This window comes from Aspergillus fijiensis (genome assembly GCF_003184825.1).
Source record: "Aspergillus fijiensis CBS 313.89 unplaced genomic scaffold BO72scaffold_80, whole genome shotgun sequence".
Classification (NCBI taxonomy): Eukaryota; Fungi; Ascomycota; class Eurotiomycetes; order Eurotiales; family Aspergillaceae; genus Aspergillus; species Aspergillus fijiensis.
Window position 1 is genome coordinate 123,976 of NW_024469056.1, and position 21,422 is coordinate 145,397.

Below are 21,422 nucleotides of genomic sequence, written 5' to 3' on the forward strand. Positions count from 1 at the left end.
CCTCCCTTTTCCACCAGTTGACGTTTCCAACCACGACGTCATTCCGCCAAACCAACCCAACAACACAGCCCAAGCATACGGAGTAAAACAGCTCTTCCTTTCATCAAACGAGAACAAGTACTGCACTGGGTGTGTACATACTACCTACTCACTCATCCTGCTCCTCGCCTCCAATCATTCCATTAGTCAAATCTAGTGAGACAAAAAAACAGCCAACTCATCAACCAACCAACGCACCCCCCCCTCCCCCCTGCTACGGTAGACTCCCTTTCGATCCATTGATGACGCCCGCCGCCCGGTGGCTGTCCGTGCACCTCCAACGAACGGTTCATCGACCAGTACGGCCATTCCTCCTCTCAGCGCCCAGAAAGATGTCCCTATCCAGCTTCACGATCCCTCGCGACCTCGACCTCGACCACGATCCTCACGGCGCGTCACCGTCCTCCGAAACTGTCCCCGTCTCGTCGACAGCAGACCTGAGCCGCGATGCTCTGCTGCGCTTCCCCGCCTTTCGCATCTGGCTCAGCACCCTGCACCGGTCGTTGAGCCGGCAACACCAACAGCAACAGTCCCCCCACGAGTTCTCCCGTGACCCGTACGTCCTTCGCGGAATCGATATCCAGGCGGTCGACTATTTTGGCGGTGGGCGGTTGGGCTTTGTGAAGCTGAAAGCAGAGGTCTCGAATGGGAGCGGCGAGACACTCCCGGGCAGCGTCTTCCTACGCGGGGGCAGTGTGGGGATGCTGGTATGTTTTGCTTTTTACTCGCTTATCGTCTGCTTTTGTTTCTTCCGTCAAAATACCCGCATCTTAAGAAACATGAGGGAACTAATTCGCTATACGTCGGAAAACGAACTCATAGCTCATCCTCCAACCGGACGACGTCCCTCCATCCAATGAAGAAGAAAAACGCGTCGTCTTGACCATCCAGCCTCGAATCCCCGCGGGATCCCTGGCCTTCACGGAGATTCCCGCCGGCATGTTGGATGACAGTGGGTCTTTTGCGGGAGGCGCGGCCAAAGAGATCCAGGAGGAGACAGGGCTGACCATCCCGCAAGAGGAGCTGATCGATTTGACGGCCTTGGCCTTGGAGCCGGGCGCCGCCGGGTCAGAAGATGAGGAAAAGGGGGGAGAGTCGCTGCAGAAGGCTGTGTATCCTTCGGCGGGCGGCAGTGACGAGTTCATCCCTTTGTTTCTGTGCCAGAAGCGCATGCCGCGCAAGGAGATCGAGAGTCTGCAGGGTAGGCTGACCGGATTACGGCAGCACGGAGAGAAGATCACGCTGAAAGTGGTGCCATTAAAGGATCTATGGAAGGAAGGTGTGCGCGATGGGAAGACCCTTGCCGCATGGGCGCTGTACAGGGGACTCAAAGAGGAGGGGAAACTCTAGAAGTCTAGAACCACGGCAGCAGATGCCATCTCTCTCCGTGCTAAAACGGGGGAACCGTCATCTCGTTGACGCGCCCTCGAGGGCTTCGTAACTTCAGGCGTAGACCATCCGTAATCCGAAGCCTTTTTCTTTACAACAACTACCTCAAAGCTTGAACCTCTTCGCAAGCTCGATCCCCTCCGCTATCGTGCCCACCCGGGCATCAATAGCATAACCCTCGCGCTCGAGCCTCTTCAGCTCCTCAAAGAGCGTCGACAAGGGCACCGTGAAGCACTCGATGAACTCATTATCCTCCAGCTCCGGCTTGGGGTTCTGATTCTCAGGCAAGGACATATCCACCCGGACATGGACCATGTTCAGGTTAGTATTGCAAAACCCGGGATCTAGTTTTCGGGAAGAAGAAATGTTTCAGCATCAGCCATTACCACCGCGAGAGCGCAGTTGCATTCCTTTTTCTCAATGCCCGAATGAAACCCCCCTCCTCCGGGGGCAAAAAAACAAAGAGCAAAAACTCACCATTGAACATGACACTGCTCGTTTGCTCCGCCACACCCACATACCCCGTCTCCTCCTTGAGTTCCCGGACGGCGCACTCCTCCACCGTCTCACCTGCATCGATCAATCCGGCTGGAACCTCGATGACGACTTTGTCGATCGGGGGCCGGTATTGCTTCTGCAGGAGCAGCTCTGGACCGGTCTCCTTGTTGAGGATGGTCACGATCCCAACGCCATCAATCTCACAGGTCTCCGGGCGAGTCTGGAACCACCCGTCAGCGATGTCGTATCCTCCTGGGGAGAAGAGGGTCCGGATGGAACTCACCGTTCTTTCGGAGGATTCCCAGGTGCGCTCGACGCCGTTGGGGTCGGAGTAGGTGGTTTTGACCAGTCGGGCCCATTTGGCTTCTGAGGGGTCCTACGGAGAGGTGATGTTATTTTTAGTGGGGGAAAAGGCTGGGCTGGACGGGCTTGATCGGGATGATACATATGAGACATGGTGAGTGTGTTTGTGTCACCGAGAGAGCTGAGTTGTCTGGGCTTTGTTGCTGGGGAAGGGGGCGCGGGGGGGGGCCGGGGGGGGGAGAGGTTGGTTAACCTTACCAATGGACCTCTGGAGATGATCTTGGATTGCGCGTTCTTGGACATATTGTCGGTCAACTGGTGTGAACAATGTTAGAATTGTTTGGGTACGAGGATGCAATTGAGATTGAAACGAAGCAATGGCTGATCTACGATACGTATCTACTGAACGGAGATAGTGTTGTGAGGCTGGCTGACGTCGATCCAAGAGGGGCAGCTCGGCCCGGCAACTAGACTGGAAAGAGGGGCGCTGGCCTATTCCGGCAGCCAGGGCTAGCCCTTGTCTTATCTCTTTATCTTCTTTTATACAGTAGAGAGCTCCTCAAAAGACAACAACATAAAAGGAATCGAGGAATCGAGTCCCGAACATGTCCTGGGGCTCACACTTCAGTGGTCGAGTCTACAGTACATCCGATCATGAGCAATGCAATGCTTGACCAGGCGAGAGAGGGTTGCCACGAACCATTCCGCTTCAATAATACTCGTCCTATGGCGTGAAACAAACTTGAAGCATTATAAACTCACGACCAACTTCGTTCCACTCACCCCTCTTCCAAGTCTATCCAAACCTCGCTCAACAGCCTCCCACCCCCTTCCTATAATCTCAACACGCACGGGAATCTTATACTTCCCCCCAGCCAATAACTCCCCCAGCCGTGGCATGGCCACCGCGCCGCCTTTGACTTCGAAGATCTGTCTCGCATTCACAGGAACCGAGTGGACCCCCTCCGGAACATCGACCGCAGTCCCCTTGACAACATGCGCATAAACATTGGGACCGTCGGGGTCCAACGAAGTCAAGACCTCCGGCTCACTCGCCGCCGCCTCCACGATATCGAGGATGGCATCGACCCCGCCGCCGCCCACAGTCGCCGCCCGAATGGCCGCGGGCTCACTCGCGGCCGCGCGCTCAAAGCACCTCGTGGCCCCCAGCGCCTCCAGTCGCGCATGATGCGAAGCCGCGCTGGTCGTCAAGATGGTTGCCGACGGCAGCGCCATCCGAAGCAGCTGGACGGCCGCCGCGCCCGTCGCCGAACTGGCCCCGAGGACCAGGATCGAGCGCAGAGAGCTCGGTGTGCCCTCGGGGTCCAGGTGAGGGAGCCGGATGTGCAGGCCAACACTGACAGCCGCGGCAGCGGTCAAGTAGCATAGACTAGATGCTCGCTTGGGCGCGCGCGCGCCCCAAGAGTCAGTCAGCGGTGCACTTGTCTCACATAGCTCAGCAATCTGTCCAACATGAGGAAAGGCCTTACGGAAGCGAGGCCGCTTCTTCAAAGGTCAGGCCAGCAGGCTTCTTGGCCACTAACGCGGCACCCACGGTCACGACCTCTTGGAATGCTCCGCCGCGCGGACCCCCGGGCGTGCAGGCGACGAGGACCTCGTCGCCCGGCTGAAGGCCCTGCACGGATACACCGACTGCGTCCACGATGCCGGCGGCGTCGATTCCGAGGACCGTCGGCCAGGTGGGGATCAGAGTACCGTGGTCGCGGTTCTTGACGTCCAGTGGGTTCAGGGCTACGGCTTTGGTTCGGACACAGACTTCTTCCGGGCCTGGGGTGGGATATGGCGTTGGGACTTGGACAAAGGAGCCTCCTTTCCGGAGGAGCTGATACTGAATTGCGGTCTTCACAGCCATTGCTGCTACTGTGTCGATGTGTCGAGAGTAGGAATAGTAGGAAAGCTGAGCTTGACGGACGGCAAAAAATATGGCTACTTGTCTCTTCTCCTGTCCATGGTCCGGTATTTCAGAATGTTTATAGTCAATACTCTGGGGTAACTCCGCGTTGATACTGCCCATCACACCCCCAACGGGGTTAAACCTGGAGTTAGCAACGGACTTAGAGCCTGCGGTCCTCACAAAGCGGCATCTCATGATCCTGGACTCGAGGATGCTGGCCGATCATTCATGGGAAGTTCTCGATCAGCACATTCGGTATCTCCAAGCTCCGTCGACCCGGTCTTCCGAAGCTTGGTGTTCCCGGATGCCATCCGGATGCCGGAAATAGGGCCGGAACAGAAACGATTCCGATCCATTTCCTGCTCTAGGGTTTTCGGCTGGGTGAGTAGTACATAGCCGGTGTCGATGATAGCCTGCGTGTGGAGTCAGCGGGAGATCCGCGTGGGGTCTACTCGTGGTCACACTCCAGATGCCACGTATAGTCATCGGGAGGTTGTCGCAGGGTGCGTTTTACAGTAGAAGCAACCGTGCTCAGGGCGTTCACCCGTCACTTGATTCTGTGGCGGAGGATTTGCTTTTCTATCATTAGCTGCCCTTTTCATAAAGCCAGAATGAGGGAACCCTTGGACTCAGCCCTCTTTGTAGACTATAAGGTCAAACGAAGGACCAAACAAAGTAGGTGCATTGGTGCGGGAGACTTGGGAAATATGGATTGCGGGATCAGGACCCCCGACTTGTGGTTGGACCTACAATTCTAATGCAGTTTTCCCTAACATGAAACTGGAAGACCGAAGCTCATAAAGCATCATGATTGACCAATAATGCGCGTATCTTGGAAGTACTCATAGTGCAGACTGAGTTCAGTCTTAGCATCCAATAACTACTGTAGTTAGTTAATTAATGCAGTGCTTACTCAGTGCCACCACCATCCGGGGAGCGAGGACCCAACTCCGACCGGACCGAGTGGATCCCTTGGATCCTGGAATGCTTATTTCCTACCCCATAGTACCATCCATTCGTCCAATACCGCACTCCTAGATGCAATCATTGACCGTGACTCAAAGCAGTAAGACGGATCGCAAACAAGGCCGAGATTCTGCTTCCAGATCATAGATATTAGTCCACGAACAGAAAGGAAATGTGCCTTGGGTCGTAATGCTGGGATGCTGATTGGATTGGACTTCTGTCCGAACGGAGCTGGGTACCAGCTGAGCCTGGGATCTGTTGTACTGTAGTCCGTACCCACTGTTGCAATCATGGCATTCGGACAACAGCCCGAGAGGACTGGAGTATATCGCATCGAAGGCCGAGATAGTTGGGGTGAGAGTATAGATCCCTGTAGCAGGATGGGAGGGTATAAAAGCCTGGATGGACTCGACGATGTCGTGGGGGACTGAGAAATCTAGCATCGTAGCATTAATCAACACAGCTTGCAGGCTTAGCATGACGATGGCTATTTTCAGAGCCGGCCGCGGCACAGCGACGGCTTACGGGCAGTGTTTACCTTCTTCAACACGCTCAAGGCCTGTTTACTCGTCTGTCCCACCGATCCATCCCACCCTTTTACTGCATCCTGGCCTGCGTATGAGCTGACATCTGCTTTGGATTCCACTAGATGGCGTGCCTTCTCCTCCTCACGAACTCACCACCATGACAACCACAACCTGAACCGCGAATCGTCGAAGATCACCCAGCCGAAATCCCAAGGTGCCTCCCAAGCTATGCTCTACGCGACCGGCCTCACACCCGATGACATGCACAAGCCGCAGGTGGGCATCTCGTCCGTCTGGTTCGAGGGGAATCCCTGCAACATGCACCTCCTCTCGCTGTCTGAGCTCGTGCGGGACTCCGTCGCCCGCGCCAACCTGGTCCCCATGCGCTTCAATTCCATCGGCGCCTCGGATGGCATCAGCATGGGCACCGCGGGGATGCGGTACAGCCTGCAGAGCCGGGAGATCATCGCGGACGGGATCGAGACGGTGATGCACGCGCAGTGGTACGACGCCAACATCTCGCTGCCGGGGTGCGACAAGAACATGCCGGGCGTGCTCATGGCCATGGGGCGGGTCAACCGGCCCAGTCTGATGGTGTATGGCGGGAGCATCAAGCCCGGGTGCAGTGCGGGAGGCCAGAAGCTGGATTTGGTCAGTGCGTTTCAATCCTACGGGCAGTACATCACGGGGCAGATCGACGAGACGCAGCGGATGGACATCATCCGGAATGCGTGTCCCGGGGCTGGCGCGTGCGGGGGCATGTATACGGCGAACACGCTGGCCACGGCGATCGAGACGCTGGGCATGACGGTGCCGGGCAGTAGTAGCACGCCGGCGGTTGACCCACGGAAGCGGGCGGAGTGTGAAGGGGTGGGTGAGACGATCCGAAACCTGCTCAAGGAGGACATCCGGCCCCGGGATATCATGACGCGACAGGCCTTTGAGAATGCCATGATCGTGGTGAATATCCTCGGTGGGAGCACGAATGCCGTCCTTCACCTTATTGCAATGGCGGACGCCGTGGGCATCAAGTTGACCGTCAACGACTTCCAAGCCGTCTCGGACAAGACGCCCTTCCTGGCCGACTTAAAACCTTCGGGCCAATATGTGATGCACGACTTGTACAAGATCGGTGGCACGCCGGCCCTGCTCAAGTTACTGCTGAAGGAAGGGCTTATTGACGGCGAGGGGATCACGGTGACAGGCAAGACGATGCGCGAGAACGTCAATGCCTGGCCGGATTTCCCGTCCGATCAGCCGATCATTCGTCCGCTCAGCAATCCCATCAAGCCTACGGGCCATTTGCAGATCCTGCGAGGATCGCTCGCACCCGGAGGATCGGTGGGCAAGATTACCGGCAAAGAAGGGCTGCGGTTCGAGGGTGCAGCCAGGTGCTTTGACTACGAAGATGCGTTTATCGAGGCATTGGAGCGTGGAGAGATCAAGAAAGGTGAGAAGACCGTGGTCATCATTCGGTATGAGGGGCCCAAGGGTGGGCCTGGCATGCCAGAGATGCTCAAGCCTAGCTCTGCTATCATGGGCGCAGGCCTGGGTCAAGATGTTGCCTTGCTCACCGATGGGAGGTTTTCGGGCGGTAGCCACGGATTTCTGATCGGGCATGTCGTGCCAGAAGCGATGGAAGGGGGTCCGATTGCGCTCGTTAAAGATGGCGATCGTATTGTGATCGATGCGGAGAAGAAAGTGGTTGACCTGGAGATCCCATCGGAGGAGTTGGAGCGGAGGAGGAAGGAGTGGAAGGCGCCGAAACCGAGAGCAGCGAAAGGCACCTTGGCTAAATATGCCAGACTTGTTAGCGATGCGAGCCATGGCTGTGTGACTGATGGGCCTATATAGCAGTTGTGATCAAGTTCGGGAGAATTGCATAACATTTTTTGATTATGATCTTCATTGGAGGCGAAGATATGCGTGTTAGATGGAAGAAGCGTGAGTACGGGGTAGAGGGAGATGGCGGTAACTCAGAGGCGGCTCGGGTAATATAAGAACTGTAGGAACACTGCGTGTCTGGGACAAGTCTTCTCTGTATTACCGATGGGCTCAAGTCTATCGAACCTCTGTATAACTGTAGAGAGGGAACATGCTGTGGCACGAAATTCGACAATCACCGTTCACAAGACAGAGATCAAACACCTCATTTGCTGCGACAAGCCTCTCATCGGCCAAGAACTGAAGAAAGCATGATTGAATTCGTAAAGGGGGAATATGAAAATACAATGCTTTCGCTATCATAACATCATGTCAAGGCCCAGGAAGATACTGGATACCGAGTGAATCGCAACAGCTATTCGTCTAGGCACGCTCAATCTGAGCCAAGCAGTCCTCAAACTCACTCCAATCCTTCATAATCACCTTGACACCAAGGTCGGTGAGAACCTTGGCCATCTCCTGCTGCTTCGAATCACCGTTGTAGCTGCCGACATAGCCAATGACTGGAATGCCGGCGCGGATGGCGCTCAGGGAGCCCGACTTGCTGTCCTCAATGGCGACGACCTCCTCGGGCTTCTTGTTGCGCTCCTTGAGAGCGTGCAGGTAGATGGCGGGATCGGGCTTGGAAGTCGGGGTGGGGAGAGAAGTGGCCGCGCTGTACACCGCATCCTCTTCGAAAAACTTGTCCTGTCCGACCTTCTTGATGGAGGCCTTGACACGACGCAGCGCGGACGACGACACCACGGCAAGGCCGTACTTCTTGGACTCGTACAGCTTCTCCAGCTCGGGCATGACCCCGACGCAGGGCTCGGCCTTGGCTTCCAGCTTGGCAATCACGCGGTTCTCCTCCTCCTTCACGTAACCCTCCAGCTCCTCCTTGGTCATCTCGAACTTGTACTTGGCCTGCAGGGAGACCATCATGCCGCGGAAGTTCTGGCCGACGAAGTCCTGGATGAGCTGGTCACCTGTGTACCGGTCCGGGATGTTGTGCTTCTCCAGGATCTCATTGGCGAGGTCGGCGCAGGCTTCAAAGGCTAATTCTTCCGAGAGGACGAGGGTGTTGTCGCAATCGAAGAAGATTTCGGTGATCTGCATGCAGGGTGAGAGGATCAGCAAATGAGCAACATGACAACTTTCCAACGCAGCGGGGTAGCACTAACCTGAGGCATGCTGGGCAGTGGGGGTCGCTGTAGATGTAAAGTCTTTTATGAAGCTCAGAGAGTGGAGGATGAAGATAGAGAAGATGGAATGGAGGGGGAAGTGAAAAGGCGGGGAGACTATTTAGACTCGTGGTGGCTGACTACCTGAAAACAAAAAGCTGAGAACAAACAAGACGCGGGGCATCTACATTGTTTAAATAAGGGGAGGGGTAAGAAAAGAGTACATCGTAAGCGGGTGAGTCTTCAATGTTTACCAGCCTTTCCCCCACTACGTCGTACTAATTCAAGGCACACCAATGTTTTTCTGCTGGATGAATGACAATTGCCATGGCGGAAAGCAGGCTTGAAGCGGGGAGTGAGATCATAGCCTCTTCCAAACAATCCACAGCCAGCCTGCTTTGGGGAACGCTCGGATGCCCCTCCGCTTAGCCCGTCCAGGAATAGTTTTCCCAGCCCCGGATGGAAGACCACAGAATCACTTCAGTACAACCATGAGATTCTATCAACCCGTGATGTACCTGAATGTATGGTTCTGACCATATCAATTGTAAACAGAGCCCCTCCTTGGACCCTCTCTCGACAACACTCTTTCGGACTGAATCACTACGGAACTACTGTTTGCTGCCCGTTCACAATCAAAATCGCGCAGAGCCCGCGCATCATGCCGTTTGGCCTACAAGTCACCCGGTACTCTCATGCAAACGGTTTGGAAACGCGGAGTACAGTATTCCATTTTCTAGCGCTGGGCCATTATATGCGCATGGACGAGTATCCCTCATTGCCAAGCATGGGGGTTCCAATATCAGCTCATGTTATGCTATCACTCCTGTTGTGCTGAGCCTACACATGTTGCTCTCGGTATTAGCATGGACCATGGTACTAGGTATCGTCCGAGGTACACTACATTCGAAATCGTGCTAACCGCCAATAGCAGTGTCCAGGTTGTGTCCAGGTTGGTTTGTCTCATGTTGCCGTCCTTCTCCGATGCTTTAAGCAGCAACTGAACATCCTGGCGGCGTGCTAGCCACAAACAATGCTGCGCATAGGTACAGTACGGTCCAAATGGGCTACTCAACTAATCGCTCACTCCCTACTAGGTACCCCACGCGCGTGTCCGTTTTAGAGTTTGAGTCCTTCGTGCAGACTGCTCAGTGGCCTGTTTGAAGCGCAGATGCAGCGATCCTAGTAGCCTTGCTTGCATGACAGCCCCCCCCCCCCCCCCCCACATTGTCACCATCATGTTGAAGACTGACGGATGCTTCCCTTTTCGCCGTACCAGGCTGGAAACCTGTTTCACCAGTCATTCTGCCTCTGATCCCCCTCTCTTGAGAACCCGACTGCTATCCCCAGAGCCAATCTAAATCTGCTCTCGAGGCATGAGCTCCGCTTGCTAACCTGGTCCAGTGGCCGTGTCTTTCCGCGCCGCAGATCAGCAGCCATTCAGTCTCGGGCTCGATCAGCATACGACTGCCAGTCTTTGTGATCTCTATTGAATTCAGCGCCCGTGCGACTTCGCATGATGCATCCTGCGCAGCCTACTTCTCGATCGATTAAAAGCTTTCATCATGCAGGTGGGAAGATCATGAGTAACATCAGTAACAAATCGTAACAGTTATTATATTTCAGAGGGTCTCTAATCCTAGGCACGGGTATTCATCATGATATGTACTGCAAATCTACTCGTTCTCCACGGCCTCAACGATGGCACCGCCGCTGCCCTGGTCAAGACCATCCAGGACGTTCATATCCTCCTTGCTGATCTCGAAATCAAACACATCGGCGTTCGAAGCGATGCGTTCGGGGGTCTCTGACTTGGGTAGAGGAACCCACTCCTTCTGCAGTGCGTAGCGGATCAACACCTGCTGGGTGGACTTGTTGTACTTCTGAGCCAGCTCGACTAGCGTGGGATCGTTGGCCTTGTAGTTGCGCACAATCGGGCAATAGGATTCGACGATGATCCCGTTCTTCTTGCAGTAGGCATCGATCTCGCGCTGTTGACACCAGGGGTGGAGCTGTAAGAGAATGTCTTGAGTCAGTAAAGGGTGTTTTTGTTTCGGTCAAAGTACTACCTCGCAGTGGGAGGAATCACGACTCACCTCAATCTGATTAACGTGCGGCGGCCAAACCTTGGCAAATGACTTCAGCTCCTCGATGTGCTTCACGCCGAAATTGCTGACGCCGATGGCCTTGGTCTTGCCTTCCTCCAGCAGCCGCTCCAGGGCCTGCCACAGCTCCTTCCGACCGGCGGAACCGGACTTGGAGCTGTGAATCAAGAACAAATCGACGTATCCATCCTTGCCTCCGATCTTCTCCACGCTGGCCACCAGTTTCTCGTAGGTGGCCTCGGGCGACCCGGCGGGGCTGAGGATCTTGGTGGTAACGAACACGTCGCTGCGGGCCAGGCCCGACGCGCGGAGGGCGTCGCCGACCTCCTTCTCGTTGCCGTAGAATTGCGCGGTGTCAATGTGTCGGTACCCGGCCTTCAGGGCGTGGGCGGTGGAGGTGACGCATTTGTCGGCGTGGGAACGGTAGACTCCGAAGCCGAGGCGGGGTATCTGGACGGAGGAATTGGGGAGGGGCAGGAGATCAGTGATGGTGTATTTGGGTGACATTGTTGCGGGTGTTGCTTCGAGGTATTTTCCGTGGGAAAAGCTATCCAAAAGAATTGTAAGTGCTATAAGTTTTTATGTGATCTTGGGTTGATTATGAATCAGATTGAATGAGATGGAAGATGAATCAGATTGAATGAGATGGAAGAGAAAGAAAGAGCTGTATGGAGGCGAGTGAATGTTTTCCGCCGCGGGCCCCATTCGACCCGGATGATATCATCACGCCGGGCGGGCGCTAGCCCCGTTTCTGCGATGGTATCATCCTCACGGGCCACTCCAGCCGACACGTCCACTTCCTTCGCTTCATTATTATTCGAGTGGTGCATTATTCTTCGATCCTCTATGGCATGCTACATCTGAGGAAGAGCACTCCGTGGACAACCTTCCAGCGATTCCCTCGACTGGACCACACTTGCTTAGGTCTTAGGTGATATATCGACTTTTCGGCTCGCCCGATCCCTCTGTCGCCGCCACAGAATATCTGAAGCCAAGGAGAGCAACCTCTGCGGTACGGTACCTTGCCTATCGTGCGATTGCGATACTCAGACAATGTTTTGGCACAGTAAAGTCAAATTCCGGTTGGGAAGAGCCTATGAATCATGGCAGGGCGTGGTGGGCTATAGTGGGCGACTTTTATATGAGTGTGAGTCTGAATGGCAAGGAAATTGACATCCTCAAAGGGCTTTATTGCCTTTATGCTCATCGACGTCTAAAGATCAACGCAGTTCACGATGAATGTAGCCGTCTTTGGGCCGTAGTTAGTAACTTATATGATCAGATGTAGGTAGACAATGCCTTAGGGATGATCTACATTGCCGCACCCTCTGAAACCCGTAAGACATGCACTAGCAATGGAAAATAAACATCCCAAGACAGCTCAAAGAGGAGCAGGCCGTAGAATCCAGCCCTCTCGAGTGGAACAAGTCGTTGACTAGGGGTGGGTCGGCAAGAGCGAAGATTCCGATCAGCGTTTCGGAGAAAGCCATTGCCAGAAACCCGATGTTGAGAATGTAGGATCCTGTATGAGTAGATAAATAAAGAGTATATCCATAGTACTTTGTGGAGAGGTGCTTTCTTCTGATCTGCGCTCAACTAACCTGTTTATTCGACAAATTGGAGAAATTTGGATGGGACAGAGAGTAGGAGGTAGGTAAATCTGGCGCTGTAAAGTGTTGTGATGCTAAAAACAGAAACATGAAGAATGTCGAATCTGCCGGCACCCAACCATAATGATTGATTAAGAGCTGTCAATGGCGACTCATGAGGATTTGCCCAGTAGGTGTTGGACTTCCACCGTATTTACTTACCTATGTAGGCTTTAGTATCTTATTCCCCTGAATCTGCCTGATGCTACCTGACCTGGCTGTAATACACTCAAAATCATGTACGGTACTGTAGAATGTCTGGTTCAACCGGTAGCAGCCGACTGGTTCCAGGTTACTCTTCAACCCACTGGTTGCTGTGGGGGTGAAAGAAGAGGGGAGAAAGAGAGAGGGGGAAGAAGAGAGGGGGGAACTCGAAGAGAGAAGGTTGACATTGAATGCCACCAAAGCAACACCTGCCAGTCAGCCCCTTTATCTGCTTCCGAGTAAGTTACTCGGAGCTGTAACTCCATCTGTTCGGATTGTACCTAACGTCCTATCTTTCTTTCTTTGTTTTTCCCCAATCTGACGGGCTGCCTGATTCTTTTACTCTTTACTCTTTTACTCTTTTACTCCTTTACTCTTTAAACCTCCTTCATCCCAACCACACTCCCAACTACCGACAAAACGAACCACCAGCGAATCGTGTGTTACAACGCACACTTCTAATCTCTTAGTGCTGCGGGCCTGAAGATCCTGCCTTGCCTTTTCCATTTAAGTCACTTGCATTGTCAGAAGCGCCCCATCTGCCCGAGTCTCCGTCCGCTGCCGGCAACAGAAAGCAACAGCCGCCGCTCGCTCAGTCCGTGCTTCTCATCTGCAAAAAAACCGCCCTTCTCCGCCCACGCCCTGGATGATTACTTCCATCTACAGCGTTCACCATGTTGGCGGTTGAGAAACACTGGATTAATGTACAGCAGAAGACCTTCACAAAATGGTGTGTCGATCCCCTGTTCAAAGCAGTTGGGTGGCATAGCACGTTTGGGAGATACCCCTCCAACTTCAGTTCGGGCACTGCACTGCTATCTACCTCGACTGACTGGGTTTCTTTGTTTACTTGCACTCTACCCAGCCCACCAAAGTCGCATGAACTGACACCACACCCTTCCCTAGGCTCAACGACAAGTTGAAGGTCCGAAGAATCTTTATCGATGATTTAGTCGTCGACCTCTCCGATGGCGTGAGTTTACTGATCTATACCTATCCCGATGCCGCGCGGAGAGCCCCCGAAACCAGCACCACTAGGAAATCAGAGGAGAGTCGGACTGTTGACACCGTTTCTTGTGGAATCTCTATAGGTCATCCTTATCCATCTACTCGAAATTCTCGGCGGAGAATCGCTCGGCCGCTACGCTTCGAAGCCAAAGCTCCGTGTGCAGAAATTCGAAAATGTCAACAAGAGTCTTGACTTCATCAAAGGACGGAGGATTCAGATGACCAATATCGGCGCCGAAGATGTCGTGGACGGCAATAGAAAGATTGTGCTGGGTCTGATCTGGACTTTGATTCTTCGATTCACTATCAGTGACATCAATGCGGAGGGTATGACCGCAAAGGCGGGTCTCCTTCTGTGGTGTCAGCGCAAGACAGCTTGCTACGAAGGTGTGCAAGTCCGTGATTTCTCTACCAGCTGGAACGATGGGTTGGCCTTCTGTGCGCTTTTGGACATCCACCGCCCGGATCTGATCGACTTCGATGCCCTGGATAAGAAGGACCACCGCGGAAACATGAAGCTCGCCTTCGACATTGCTTCCAACGAAATCGGGATCCCTGATCTGCTTGATGTTGACGACGTTTGCGATGTTGCGAAACCGGACGAAAAGTCGCTCATGACGTATATCGCCTACTGGTTCCACGCCTTCTCGCAATTGGAACGGGTTGAGAATGCCGGACGTCGGGTCGAGAAGTTCATCAACAACATGCATGGTGCCTGGGAGATGCAGAACTCCTACGAGCGGAGGATGAAGGAGCTGCTGCGGTTGATTGCCGCGCAACGCGAAGCGTGGAAGACAGCGTCCTTCGAGGGTACCTACAAGGATGCGAAAGAGCAGGCTCACCAATTCTCGCTGTACAAGAGAAACCAGAAGCGCCAATGGGTGGCCGAAAAGTCGGATCTTGCGGCTCTTTTGGGAAACATCAAGACTAAACTCAGCACTTATCGTCTCAAACCATACGAACCTCCAGCTGAGCTTAGTCTGGAGGTTTGCGATGAGCAATGGGAGGGTTTGACCCGCGACGAGCACGAGCGTAGTCAACTCATCAACGAAACGATCCGAGATATCAAGAATGCGCTCCGTCGTTCGTTCGCGGACAAGGCAAACGACTTCGCATTGACACTTAAGACGCTGTCCTTGGCTATATCTGGTCTTGATGGCGATGTAGAAGACCAACTAGCCCATGTCAAAAGACTCAATGATAACCTTCCTCCCCTCGACGCATTCCTAGATACCATCGCGGCTTTGGACGAACAGTGTGCGGAAGCTAACATCGAAGAAAACGATTGGACGACATACACCCTAGATGAACTTTCCTACGAGTTGAGTTTGGTCAAATCGAGCATCTCTAAGAAGCTGGCTTTCCTCGACAACCAACTCGTCGCCCGCAACATGACCAACTTGACCCCCATCCAGTTGGAGGAGTTCGAGTCGGTCTTTAGACATTTCGATCGCGACTCATCAAATACACTTCTTGAGCTCGAATTCTCCGCTGCACTTGCAAGTCTGGGACTTGTGTACGACGAGGAGGAGATGCATCAGGTTTACCTTGAGACATGTGGGCCAGCTCGGCTAGCTCAAAATGCCGGTGTCAGCTTCGAGCAATTCATCCATTTTATGGTCAGCGTGGTGGAAGATCAGAATTCCGCCGAGCAGGTCTTGCAGAGTTTCCGAGAAGTCGCGGATGGCAAGGTATGTACTACTTATTCCCCTTCGTGGCTCCTCTCCTAGTATTGTGCAGATGAGACTAATGATGCGCAGCCATACGTGACCGAAATTGATTTGCGACACTCCCTTATCCCCGACGAGGTCATCGATCACCTTGTACAGACAATGCCACCACACCAAGGCCCCGACTTGCAGGAGGATCGCGATCTCCCCAAATATGACTACATCAGCTTCATGGGCAAGATGATGGAGTACAATGAGACCCAATTGAACACACCTGCCAATGGTGAAAGCTAATGACTACTTGACCATTCTTCCATCATCCCCTCTTTTTCTTCTTTTATTGCATGATTGGCTGCATTGCACACCCGGTGTTCCTCTGTTTCGCTTTCCTTTTTCCATATCCATATCATCTGCCGGACATTGCTGTTAAAGGTTGCGATTGGTGTTATCTGGAGCACAAAAAAGAGGGTCCTCTTCAAGGTTCGTTGTCATTCCAGATATGTACGATTCTTTCTCTGTGTGGGTAGAAGTAGTGTTTCTCAAGAACGTGAATAGAATGTAATTGTTGCAATCCGTCCGGCACTTCATGAAAGGTGGGAGATCACGTGCACGAACAGGGGGGTGGACAAACGTCCCGGCCTGGATCCAATCCCGGGCTGCAGCTTCCGCCGTCCCTTCTTCGCCTTCCCAAGTTCTCTTATTCATCCTTCATTGACTTGAATCCTCAATCGTTCCCGCAGTGCAGGCGCTGTTATTCCCTGCATTTCATAAGTGTAGTCTTCTATTCGCCTCTCGCAAAAGACCTTATTGTCTCCGACAGCTTTCAGAATGGATCGTAGTCTCGACGAGATCATCGCCGAGCGCCCTGTAAGTTCCCCGGAATCAACTTCACCACCATACGGACTCTGGCCTGGAGCACTGTCCACTTCATCTGGGACTCTGCTAACGGATTATTGCCCAATCTATAGCAAAAACAGCAACCTCAGGATCGTGGCCGTCGTCCTCCTCAAGGCCGTCCTTCCCAAGGCCGTCGCCGTGATGGCGTAAGAAAGGTATGACCGTGTTGCTTCATGGCTCTCCGGCCGACGCCTCGCAATCTGGACCCCTCCCTGACGACACGACTGAACAGGTCCTTCCTCCTTGTCTCCTTCCGAACTTTACTCGCGCATCATGATAAGCAATATCCGCTGGCCTCGTAGCACCGTCTCGCACAGACACACACGGCCATGCATCGCTGCAGAAAAACAAGATGATGGAGCTGTGTTTACACGAGTATATACTGTGACTTTCGAGCTGACCTTGTCTCTCTATTTCGACCACAACAGTCTTACAGAGAAGATCGCCCCGACTTGGATCTGTAACTGCACCCCTTCCCCTGGCTGCGACGGTCACCATCAACTCACCAGGGTAACTTGTTTGCTAACCTTTTGTCTTCACATTGATAGCGATTGGGTTCATGACAAATACGAAGACGACAGAGATGGTGCGTTTTGACCTTCGAGTAGTCCTTAGCCCTCCTCCTCTTCCTCCTGCCACTATCTCAGCAATCAACACGACATGCTAGTGTCACATGGCCGAAAGCAATTCTTAACTCAAATCCTTCAGCCCGCCCGTCCCGTGCCTCTCGACGCCCGCGCGGTGACCGTTACTCTCCCGAGCACGAACAGTATGTTCCACATTATCATTATAGCAAGCACTCTGATTGACCTTTGACGATAGCGCATCTACCGGAGCCAAGCTTCGTGTCGAGAATATCCACTACGATATCAACGAGACTGACCTGGAGGTAAGATGCCTTTGCAGACATTGTTTTGCCTTCGCCTGTGCATGTCTGATTCGAGCTCTTGTCTCTCCTCTAAAGGATCTTTTCACCCGCATCGGACCTATCAGCAATGTTTCCCTCGTCTACGACCGGGCCGGCCGCTCCGAGGGCGTTGCCTTTGTAACCTACAACCGTGTCAGCGACGCGCGCACAGCCATTAGCGAATTTGACGGTGCCAACGCTAAGGGTCAGCCCATCCGGTTGACACTCATTGGTAGTGGTGGCAGCAGCGGAAGACGAGACCGCAACCCTTTTGACAACGTAGAACGTCCCAAGGGTAGCCTGTTCGACCGTGTGGAGCGCCCCCGCGATCGTAACGCTCGCAGTCTGAGCCCTGGCAGCAGAAGCGGTAGCCCCGACGGCAACTCCCGGCGTCGTCGCGGTCGTCGTGGCGCCGGTGGTGGCGGTGGTGGTGGTTACCGCCGCAGCGACGTCACCAAGCCGCCTCCCGAGCACATCGACAGATACGTTCCTGGCCAAAGATCTCCCGCCCGCAGACCTGCCAATGGTGGCAGTGGTGGTGGTAGACGTCAGCAGGGCGATCGCGATACCCGCGGTGGGGAGGGCCGTCGCACGGTCAACGGTCGACCCCGCAAGACCCAGGAGGAACTTGACGCCGAGATGGACGACTACTGGGGTGGTTCGGCGAACGCCGGTGCTGGCGCGGCCGACAACCAGACGGTTCCGGATGAGCCGCAGCCGATTGCTCCTGCGTCTGCGGCAGCAGCTGGAGACGATGACATTGACATGATCGAGTAAAGCGTCAACTTTGGAAAACAAATTTGCGAGTTTACAGGGTGGGTTAGGTTGTGCAAGGGAAGGCGTTGAGTGATGATCCCGATGTTTTTGTGTAATTAAATTGAAAGAAAGGATCTTGGTTTTTTTTTACCGGACACAATTCCAAGAAACCGAATTATCAACTAGAAAGATTGAAACCCTACTTACTACTCTATGATCCAGTTGACAAAGGGCTACTCTATCCAGAAGTAAATAGGTAGACCCATGTTATTTTCAGTGAGAGCCGTAACTAGGATATGATAGTTCTAGGCAAAACAAGACAAGTAATGGTATGTGGACAAACCCCCAAAACCCCCCCTTCCCCCCCCACTTTCCAAAAAAGCGAAGGCTTTCCTTCCTGCTGAAAGGTGTGCCGTGTGTCTCTTTGTGTATGTATAAGTGTGTGCGTGCGTGTGTTGTCTGTGAAGATAAGGCAATATCATATCTTCTTCTTCCCCATGTTGTCCAATCACTCATTGACCATGGTCGGGTATAGACGAGAGAGTCCTTGATCACGATGCTGCATGCTGCTGCTGCTGCTGATGTTGATGATCATGTTACCAGCATCATGCCCCCTTGTCTGCTTGCTAGCATATCGACTTCCTTTTTCTCTTGTTCGGTTTGCTCAGAAAATCCACCGTCTAGGAAAAAGGCTAGGCTAGAAATCTAGAACGAGATACTACTAGACACTGCCAGGACTAGATTTATTGGTGGGGGGAGTGGGGTGAGGGGTCATCACCGCCAAAGACCGTAGGGTTCCCTGCATGCTTTCCAGAGTTTGATGGTTCCATCTTCGCTTCCGGTGCCGTAAAGCTTGCCGTCGGGCGAGAAGCTTACGGACCAGATGGGGCCGTGGTGGCCTTTTTGGACTTCTACATGGGATGTTAGGACCGTAATTTCTTTGTGGGGGGGATTGGATTGGTTTGAAGAGAAGAAGGGACAAGGGTGAAGGCGGGCAGGCACCTACCGAGTTCTTCCCCGGTGAGCAGGTCATATACCCGAGCCCAGGTATCATCGGCACTGCCGGTGACCAGACGACTGGTTTCGTTGTTGACCGCCGCGCTGGCGACCTCGTATCGGAAGTCCATCTTCTTGAGGAGGCGGCCGGGGTTGAGGCCGTCGAAGAGGTAGACGGACTTGCCGGCGGCGACGGTCAGGATGCCCGCGTCGTTGGGCCGCACGGCCAGGGTGTTGAGTTCGCAGCTGCCGATGGGCCCGTCGACGGTGTACTCGACCACCGGGTGGCGGGAGCGGAGGTCCCACCACCGAATCTTGCGGTCCTCCGCTGCCGTGGTGAGGATGTTGTAGTCTTGGTTCCAGACGATGGATTTGATGGTGCCACCGTGCACGCCGGGTCCGATCTCGTAGCTCGTCACGGTGGATGGTTGCGTGCCCTCGGCGGGGGTGGAGGCGCCCGTGGCGAGCGTCGGCGACGAGCTGTTACTGCCACCGCCGCTGCTGCTACTGCTGCGCGTGAGGTCGAAGATCCGCAGCTTCTTCTCGTAGCCGCCCGTGGCCAGGACGCGGGGCGAGGGCTGCATGGGGAATGCTACGGCTCGGCAAATGTGCGAGTGCTGGAGCGTGTGCAGGCATTCGCCCGTGTGAGTATCCCATACTTTGCTGTGGGGTGAATGTTAGTTCCAGAGCTGGCTGGCTTCGGACGATTGCGCGGGTTGGGAACCTACGCGGAAAAGTCGGCCGCAGCAGTTGCGGCGATGGTGGCGTCAGTGGAGAGACGTGCCTGCCAGACTGCACCTTTGTGACCCAGGAAGGTTCCAATCCTGGATTGGTGATCATTAGTCTGAGAGCCAAGGTCTTTGGTTCTAGATGTGGAAGTTGAACGAACCAGTCACCTGTAATACCATCGCGCAGCATAGGATTGTTATCTGTGCGGGTGAATTAGCGTGCCAACCTTCATGAGGGTCCGTGGCGGCTGCGCAGCGTAGCGTACCTTTGCATGCGGAGATGAGGTAGTACTGGTCATCCTCAACGGTGGAGGAGAAGTTGATGTGCGGCACAGGACGGGAATGTCCATGGCATGTCAATGGCACAACTTTGGGAATATCTATGAGATGTTAGTCATGAGCAAAGGTGCAAAGAGAGAGATGAAGACCTCGAGACTCACCAGCAGCCATTTTGAGCTTTTCTATCTGGAGATTCTTTATAACAAGATCTTTGGGTATTGATGTCGCGATCAGTTGCGGGCGGCCGTTAATGTCAAGCAATGGTTGTCTTCAACAGCAGATATACAAGCTGTTTGAACAGAGATACAATCGGAGAACCAAGATCACGGATTTAAGCAAAGGATGAGGGAGATGAGTGGATGTAGAAATACAAAAGGAAAATCGTCGATCTCGTCAAGTCATCAATTGGCCCAAATAGTGGGGGGTGGAGTGGGAAGCTCTAAGAATGGGTTGCAGGAAGTTGAGGGGGAAGAGGTCGAACTGTACAATCGCACACTGCAGGGCTGTACAGAGAAGGATTGAGAAAGATGATAAATGGCAACTCAGTTCTACAACACACAGTCGAGGGGAAATTTGAGCCCAGCAGGGGGGTCGGAAGAGAGGAAAGCGACGCAAATCAACGGGATGATGTGCTCTTTTTTTGATATTCGCAGATCGCCTTACAATTAATTCCCCTTCCATCCCCGAGCTAATCCTATTTGGGCTTAGATCGCCTACACGTGAGAGACTCTAATCTATGCATCTCAGCCACTGTAAGACTGTATAGTTACTCGACATATCGATGAGTATCTTGAATCAACATTTTGTCAGGTAGACTACATACATCCACTACAATTATTCTTATAGATATCATCAATCAAGAGGTGCTACTATGACTATATTGTACAATGATATTGAGGTACTGTAACTCGTGTTAAGGACTTGCGTTACACCCAGCATACCAATTCTACTCAGTAACGTTATTCTTCCACCTTCAGACTCCTTCAGTGGTCCACCATTGAGGAAGTCTTATCAGTCTTTGGATATGTACAGCTTAAATCTTTCGTAGTTACCTATCTACCAATCCAACCATGACTCCTCCTATTTAGCTTATCAACCACTGCTCCGATTCTAGCAACTTCTTCCCGCCCAAACCAGCCAGCTGAGCCACCGCCCACGTGATGGCCCGCGGAGGTACCATGGCCTCCCTAAGCAACAGCTCCCAGGTACTGCCTACTGACTGTTACCTCCCAACCAGGAACCACCAGGGTGCTCTGGAGGTTGATCTTTGCACTCTTATCGTTGTCATCCTTCTCATTCAAACCACCTCCCTCAGTCCCTCCATCTCCCCCACCAAGCTCTTTCACTTCACTCCCCTTGTCTAGGCTATCAGTTCATGTATGCCTGAGTTCAAGATCTCCGCTTCCCTGGAGGGCCACGGCGATGATGTAAGAACGCCCCCCCCTCCCGGCTGTTGACGCTGACTTTGCCCACATCCACCCT

At 53.5% G+C, this 21,422-nt stretch overlaps 9 protein-coding genes across 9 annotated transcripts; 4 read left to right on the forward strand and 5 right to left on the reverse strand.

The window, feature by feature from the left end:
- Window positions 1-371: 371 nt before the first annotated feature.
- Window positions 372-1,389, forward strand: BO72DRAFT_463197 (putative NUDIX family hydrolase; the record flags this gene model as incomplete). The annotated part of the gene is made up of 2 exons (XM_040946585.1): window positions 372-746; window positions 862-1,389. 2 exons carry the CDS (start codon window positions 372-374, stop codon window positions 1,387-1,389), a joined length of 903 nt encoding a protein of 300 aa, XP_040796234.1.
- BO72DRAFT_415361 (MutT/nudix family protein) lies at window positions 1,161-2,795 on the reverse strand. The gene is made up of 4 exons (XM_040942569.1): window positions 2,488-2,795; window positions 2,210-2,302; window positions 1,906-2,146; window positions 1,161-1,772 (listed from the first exon to the last, which is right to left on the reverse strand). Exons 1-4 carry the CDS (start codon window positions 2,530-2,532, stop codon window positions 1,534-1,536), a joined length of 618 nt encoding a protein of 205 aa, XP_040796235.1. The 5' UTR covers window positions 2,533-2,795; the 3' UTR covers window positions 1,161-1,533.
- Window positions 2,796-2,979: 184 nt separating this feature from the next.
- BO72DRAFT_472639 (zinc-binding alcohol dehydrogenase family protein) lies at window positions 2,980-4,102 on the reverse strand (the record flags this gene model as incomplete). Its single annotated transcript, XM_040947152.1, has 2 exons — window positions 2,980-3,619; window positions 3,720-4,102. The coding sequence occupies 2 exons, from the start codon at window positions 4,100-4,102 to the stop codon at window positions 2,980-2,982; spliced, it is 1,023 nt and encodes a 340-aa protein (XP_040796236.1).
- A 1,444-nt stretch (window positions 4,103-5,546) lies between these two features.
- BO72DRAFT_452931 (dihydroxy-acid dehydratase) lies at window positions 5,547-7,520 on the forward strand. The gene is made up of 2 exons (XM_040945851.1): window positions 5,547-5,679; window positions 5,760-7,520. The coding sequence occupies exons 1-2, from the start codon at window positions 5,594-5,596 to the stop codon at window positions 7,489-7,491; spliced, it is 1,818 nt and encodes a 605-aa protein (XP_040796237.1). The 5' UTR covers window positions 5,547-5,593; the 3' UTR covers window positions 7,492-7,520.
- Window positions 7,521-7,944: 424 nt separating this feature from the next.
- On the reverse strand, window positions 7,945-8,750 carry BO72DRAFT_501225 (HAD family hydrolase; the record flags this gene model as incomplete). The annotated part of the gene is made up of 2 exons (XM_040948958.1): window positions 7,945-8,670; window positions 8,742-8,750. 2 exons carry the CDS (start codon window positions 8,748-8,750, stop codon window positions 7,945-7,947), a joined length of 735 nt encoding a protein of 244 aa, XP_040796238.1.
- A 491-nt stretch (window positions 8,751-9,241) lies between these two features.
- On the forward strand, window positions 9,242-9,891 carry BO72DRAFT_452933 (uncharacterized protein). Its single transcript, XM_040945852.1, has 3 exons — window positions 9,242-9,624; window positions 9,673-9,787; window positions 9,839-9,891. Exons 1-2 carry the CDS (start codon window positions 9,264-9,266, stop codon window positions 9,732-9,734), a joined length of 423 nt encoding a protein of 140 aa, XP_040796239.1. The 5' UTR covers window positions 9,242-9,263; the 3' UTR covers window positions 9,735-9,787; window positions 9,839-9,891.
- A 455-nt stretch (window positions 9,892-10,346) lies between these two features.
- Window positions 10,347-11,660, reverse strand: BO72DRAFT_452934 (aldo/keto reductase family protein). The gene is made up of 2 exons (XM_040945853.1): window positions 10,838-11,660; window positions 10,347-10,753 (listed from the first exon to the last, which is right to left on the reverse strand). Exons 1-2 carry the CDS (start codon window positions 11,351-11,353, stop codon window positions 10,418-10,420), a joined length of 852 nt encoding a protein of 283 aa, XP_040796240.1. The 5' UTR covers window positions 11,354-11,660; the 3' UTR covers window positions 10,347-10,417.
- Window positions 11,661-13,373: 1,713 nt separating this feature from the next.
- BO72DRAFT_390106 (alpha-actinin, sarcomeric (f-actin cross linking protein)) lies at window positions 13,374-17,958 on the forward strand (the record flags this gene model as incomplete). Its single annotated transcript, XM_040941791.1, has 7 exons — window positions 13,374-13,429; window positions 13,606-13,672; window positions 13,791-15,398; window positions 15,468-15,660; window positions 16,983-17,043; window positions 17,097-17,163; window positions 17,239-17,958. The coding sequence occupies 7 exons, from the start codon at window positions 13,374-13,376 to the stop codon at window positions 17,956-17,958; spliced, it is 2,772 nt and encodes a 923-aa protein (XP_040796241.1).
- Window positions 17,959-18,291: 333 nt separating this feature from the next.
- BO72DRAFT_415383 (WD40 repeat domain-containing protein) lies at window positions 18,292-20,562 on the reverse strand. Its single transcript, XM_040942570.1, has 6 exons — window positions 20,102-20,562; window positions 19,928-20,041; window positions 19,823-19,862; window positions 19,662-19,757; window positions 18,944-19,596; window positions 18,292-18,848 (listed from the first exon to the last, which is right to left on the reverse strand). The coding sequence occupies exons 1-6, from the start codon at window positions 20,109-20,111 to the stop codon at window positions 18,712-18,714; spliced, it is 1,050 nt and encodes a 349-aa protein (XP_040796242.1). The 5' UTR covers window positions 20,112-20,562; the 3' UTR covers window positions 18,292-18,711.
- Window positions 20,563-21,422: the final 860 nt, after the last annotated feature.

Bases quoted from the DNA above. Each gene is read 5' to 3' on its own strand.
- BO72DRAFT_452934 (XM_040945853.1), bottom strand. From the start codon at position 11,353: ATGTCACCCAAATACACCATCACTGATCTCCTGCCCCTCCCCAATTCC. The intron at 10,754-10,837 runs GTGAGTCGTGAT...ATTCTCTTACAG, and splicing joins CGCACGTTAATCAGATTGAG to CTCCACCCCTGGTGTCAACA.
- BO72DRAFT_415383 (XM_040942570.1), bottom strand. The intron at 19,758-19,822 runs GTTCGTTCAACT...TCACCAATCCAG, and splicing joins GATGGTATTACAGGTGACTG to GATTGGAACCTTCCTGGGTC. The intron at 18,849-18,943 runs GTAGGTGCCTGC...CATCCCATGTAG, and splicing joins GCTCACCGGGGAAGAACTCG to AAGTCCAAAAAGGCCACCAC.
- BO72DRAFT_415361 (XM_040942569.1), bottom strand. From the start codon at position 2,532: ATGTCCAAGAACGCGCAATCCAAGATCATCTCCAGAGGTCCATTG. The intron at 2,147-2,209 runs GTGAGTTCCATC...GGGTGGTTCCAG, and splicing joins GGGAATCCTCCGAAAGAACG to ACTCGCCCGGAGACCTGTGA. The intron at 1,773-1,905 runs GTGAGTTTTTGC...CCCGAAAACTAG, and splicing joins GAGCAGTGTCATGTTCAATG to ATCCCGGGTTTTGCAATACT.
- BO72DRAFT_452933 (XM_040945852.1), top strand. From the start codon at position 9,264: ATGTATGGTTCTGACCATATCAATTGTAAACAGAGCCCCTCCTTGGAC. The intron at 9,625-9,672 runs GTATCGTCCGAG...AACCGCCAATAG, and splicing joins AGCATGGACCATGGTACTAG to CAGTGTCCAGGTTGTGTCCA.
- BO72DRAFT_452931 (XM_040945851.1), top strand. From the start codon at position 5,594: ATGGCTATTTTCAGAGCCGGCCGCGGCACAGCGACGGCTTACGGGCAG. The intron at 5,680-5,759 runs GTCTGTCCCACC...GGATTCCACTAG, and splicing joins CGCTCAAGGCCTGTTTACTC to ATGGCGTGCCTTCTCCTCCT.